Source organism: Sinocyclocheilus rhinocerous, unplaced genomic scaffold, assembly GCF_001515625.1.
Source record: "Sinocyclocheilus rhinocerous isolate Xijiao unplaced genomic scaffold, SAMN03320098_v1.1 scaffold126, whole genome shotgun sequence".
NCBI classification, from domain to species: domain Eukaryota; kingdom Metazoa; phylum Chordata; class Actinopteri; order Cypriniformes; family Cyprinidae; genus Sinocyclocheilus; species Sinocyclocheilus rhinocerous.
Genome location: NW_015662929.1, coordinates 373,214 through 378,213, shown reverse-complemented (window position 1 = coordinate 378,213; position 5,000 = coordinate 373,214). Strand labels below are relative to the sequence as shown.

The following is a 5,000-nucleotide window of genomic DNA, read 5'->3' as shown; positions in this document are numbered from 1 at the left end:
GTTTTGTCCCCAAACCATAACCAGGCACATGTTTGCTAAAGTAATACTAAGTCAGGAGCGGCGTAAAAAGATAGATCTGCTCTTTCATAAATTTAAGCCAATTTCACAGTGAAAATAGCATTTTTATGATCTTGCTTCCCATTTGTACATCAAACAGAATTTATTTTTTTTGATGAAAACTTTAGTAAATGGAGCTGGATTTTTTTTTAATAAATATAGAATACTGTGATAAGTTTAATAGAGTCGAAACTAGAAAATTGTAAACTAGAATAGAGAAAAGAAAATGCTTACACACTGTGTATCATGGATAAATCGCTCTTCAGAACTAACACTGCGCTTCCGTTGACGTAACACTTCATTTCCTAATCACAACCCCACTCTATCAAACTCTAATGAAGCATCCTCATCCCAGCGACAGATTAATCCCTTCACGCATGAGAATATTCCCACACTGACGACACATCTATAGAGATGTGATCCTTATTACAGCTCAGCATGCTGAAATGAGCAGAAAGTGCTGCTTAATAACTGAAAGATTTTAATTCTGTTAATGACTTCAATTCATCTAAATATCACAATATACATAATGAATTTGAGAGTTAGGCATAATTCAAACAGGAGTTGGAATCTGAACTGCATTGAGCAATGCATTCATAAATTGAGGTATTTTGTTAACAGGAATAACTTTTCTGAGATTTTTTTTTTTTTTACATACAAAAGCTCCAACAACAAAAGTAAAAAGAGAGATAGAAAAGAAAGAATCTGGGATTGTCTAAAGCTTTCAATCATTCAGCTCCAGCTTCCATTTCCTCGCACGGTTTTTGTTTCTCATTCCTCTCCATCTGCACTCGTTTTTTTTCCTGACACTCCAGAAGTTTTTCTCCAACGCTTTCACAGCTCCAGATGCTGATGGATGAATTTGCTTTCCCTTTACCCCCTCATGTCCAGTGTTGGGGAGTAACTAGTTATATGTAATGGAGTTACGTAATTTACAGTAATTACAAAATAAATGTGAGAAAAAAAGACTGAGAAAAAATGAAAATGTTAACGATTACAAAGGGGGTTACATTTGAATATATTCACACACACACACACACACACACACACACACACACACAGAGATTTGATTTATTTCTTTCCATTGTTAGATGCCAGTGTTTCCTGTCATAGCTATGCAAAGATTAGATTTCAAAAACAGTATCATAGCTATTAAACTATTTCTTGTTATGAAGATAAATCTGTATTTAACCTCAGAACGATCACAAAGTAAAAAGATGTGCTAAAGTCTGATTTTGTGGTGGCTGTGCTTTAAAATTAAATGAAGGATTCTGAAAGTCTGACAGTAATCAGTGTTGAGCTCTACTGTAAGGTTAACCCTGCTGCTTTACATGTTTCAAAATGATTAACAGTTGAAAACATTAGAAATTTAAAAAAGTAATCAAAAAGTAATCAAATGTAATCTGTTACATTGCATTAATAAAGTAATTGAAATAGTTACACTACTTATTACATCTTAGATAGGGTAACTTGTCATCTGTAACCTATTATATTTCCAAAGTAACCTTCCCAACACTGCTCATGTCATACCAAAACCTTTAATTATGTATGGTGATTTCTGAAGAATACAACCAAAATCAACCATCACTGAGCAAATGACTAAAAGCATAAAGTTACAAAAACAAGCAAACAATCGTTTTAAAATGTGTCAGTATATGTATATTTTACTTAAATTGTCTCATAATATCTAATTTAGTACATATAAGAAACAAACAACAATATTCTGTTTTTCAATAATTCATTGTTTTTTTTTTTGCATGGCCCTCTTCGCCACAAGATGGAGCTATTAATCAGATTTTTATGCTAAACCAGTAATACTAATTTCATACTCAAATATTAGAAGTCTAAAACAAACCTTTTAAGCCATAAAAGAGTTTCATCTGCTGTAATTATATACTTTTATTTTATATGAATTACAAAATCTGAAATGTAGGTTGTTTAGATGCATTTTGCTATATGATTACATGATTTAATTTATGATGGGGTAAGTCGTGGCCTAATGGTTAGAGAGTCGGTCTCGTAACCTTGGGTTACGGGTTCGAGTCTCGTACCGGCAGGGATTGTAGGTGGGGGGAGTGAATGTACAGCGCTCTCTCCCACCTTCAATACCACGACTGAGGTGCCCTTGAGCAAGGCACCGAACCCCCAACTGCTCCCCGGGCGCCGCAACAAAAAAATGGCTGCCCACTGCTCCAGGGGTGTGTTTACGGTGTGTGTATGTTCACTGCTGTGTGTGTGCACTTTGGATGGGTTAAATGCAGAGCACTAATTCTGAGTATGGGTCACCATACTTGGCCACATGTTACTTTCACTTTCACTGTAAGTGACTGTTAAGTAACGGGATTTTAAAATTAAAAGCTGATTGAATGTTACATGCTGTTGTAAATAAACATAAGCACACCAGGGAGCGCACATTCATTTAATTGTTTTTATTATAGAAATACATGTACTTATTTAATCGGTTCAGCTGGTCATTCTGATTAAATGTTGTTACTGTTGTTGTTTCAGGTGACAGAGTGAAGTTACATCAGGAAAGCGTCATGAGCACAGAAAAAGAGCGCAGCGTCCTGAATGATGCTGGCGAGGAGAAGGAGCTGGAGGAGCTGAGGGCTCAGGTGCTGCAGCTCCTGCTTGAGCTGGAAGAAGCTCGAGACACGGCTCAGAAACACGAGGAGAGCTTTCTGGAGCTGCAGGGTGAGACTCCCTCACAAACACAGCACTTTCACACCAGCGACCTGACACTTACAGAGCTCATGTCATGCTTGCTTATTTAGATTTTTCCCTGCAGGGCCACCTAGAATTTTTTTTAGGTAACACTTAATTTTACGGTGTCCTTGTTACACATGTTACATGTACTTACTATTGTAATAACAATAAATTATGCATAATTACATGCAAGTAACCACAGGCCAAACCTAAATCCTAACCATATAGTAAATACTTTACTATAGGTTACGTTTCACGTTTCAGGTTACGTTATACGTTTCACGTTTTTTTTTTTGTGTTAACATGACGCCCTCTATATGATCATATGAAACGGGTACGTTTTTGTGTCACAAGCCAAAAAGTTGCAGATTTGTGCCTTTTTAAACGTTTTGAGTTAAATGCTTGTATAACACATTTAATGATTAAATGTCAAACCAGTAACTTTACAAACCAGTAAGAATACATGCATATTTAGTTCATGATATACATTGTATACATTATATTATATGATCTGAAACCATTCTAAGATGGCAGTGCTGTTAAAATAGCTGAATCTGAGTATTGATGTCTATGTTTAATTGCACTGAAATTTGCATTAGATAATAGTGACTGCTAAATGACTAACACTTATAGGAACCCTGTTGCACGGTGTCATAAAAAAAGATGTTACAGAACGTTATTTGTCAGAGATATAGCTGAATGTGGTGTGTCCTCGTGTTTAGCTCGTTTTACTCAATGACAGGCCCAGTAAAATAGTTTCTATATATAGCATTTATAACGAGTCACCTGCTGTATCGGACAGACTCCTGGGACTCTGTAATGATCTGGCTGTGCTGTGACTGTGGGCTGTGTGTGTGTAACATGACAGGCATGTGAGAGGACAGCTGCGCTGAGGGAAGCTTCCAGACAGGCTGTCCTGGGCAGCAGATGCCTTTATCCAAACTGGATCATCTCCAGTGAGGCGCTCGGCTATTCCCGCTCACTTCTGATCGCAGACAGAGCATTAGATCAGTCTCACCCGCTTTTCATACTAAAGAGCTTTCAAGTATTTTGAGTTGTGCACGACGTGACTGAATTATCAGGTCTGAAACAGAAGATACAGTATAAACTCCCAGAAATTAGACACCCATCTGAAACAGTGCTCGAAATGTGGGTGAAGTTTATAAAATCAGCCTGTGAAATCCAAAGAGGAGTTTTGGGTTGCTAAAGTATTTTTTTTTTTCACTTGCATGTACGTAAATGTCATTCATCTGGAGCCCATCCCAGCTTCTTGGGTTGCAGACGGGATATAAATGTTATGGAGACTAAGTTGTGTCATCGCTCTCTCTTTAGGTTTTTTGTTCTGTACAGCATGTAGTATATATATTTTTTCTTTTTTTAAATGGAAGATATTTTGGTAACACTTTACAAAAATGTTCCACTTGTTAAAGCTGCAGTCCGTAAGTTTTGCCTCTTTGTCGCCATCTCTGTTTGAAAACCTGGAATTGCAGCTGTGTGAGGGATTATCTAGCTTGCATGGGTTGTGAGTGGCTCCAGCAGATGAATCTAATGTTCTGAAGAGTATGTGTGGCAAAACATTATTATAAGCTGACCGATGTGAATCAGGCTACAGTAAGGTGATAGTTTTGAACACTGGCTGGTTATGTACTTGCTCAAATATTGATTTTGGATAATTTTTAACCAAAAAAAGTTACGGACTGCAGCTTTAACTATGTTTAATATTTGATGCATTAACTAACAATGACAGTATTTACTATCTTTGTTAACGTTAGTTAATAAAAGTACAACTGTTCATTGTTATTCCATGTTAGCTCAGGTCCATTAAAAAACATTAGAAGTATTGTTCATTGTTAGTTTATTTTAACTAATGTTAAAAAAATGGAAATTTATTGTAAAGTGTTACAGATTTTTCTTAATATAGGATATGTGGATTTCGGTTTTGCACACAGTATAGATAAATTAGGACTGCCTAAGATAACATGAATAATTCATTAAGAATAAGTAATGAATTGAATGTAAGCTTTTTGACATTCACCGAATTTGACAGAATCTTTTTTTCTGTGGTGTGTGTGTGTGTGTGTGTGTTTTTTTTTAACTTTGTTACATATAATTGTGTCTCTTTAGGGTGAAACTGTGCCTTCAGACTGGATGCATTACATTGCATTGAATAAAATAAATAAATAAAAGGCTAAGAAGTGAATTCAAATTTGAGATTAATTGCATTAACCAAAAAAACA

General features: G+C 36.0%; 1 protein-coding gene across 1 annotated transcript in view; it reads left to right on the top strand.

The window, feature by feature from the left end:
• The window catches only part of LOC107728432 (coiled-coil domain-containing protein 136-like), a 31,840-nt gene that overhangs the window by 7,929 nt on the left and 18,911 nt on the right, over positions 1 to 5,000 (top strand). The window contains exon 2 of the mRNA XM_016538591.1: positions 2,566 to 2,751. Within this exon, the coding sequence (XP_016394077.1) occupies positions 2,598 to 2,751 (154 nt within the window). The 5' untranslated portion in view covers positions 2,566 to 2,597. The remainder of the gene's footprint in view (positions 1 to 2,565; positions 2,752 to 5,000) is intronic.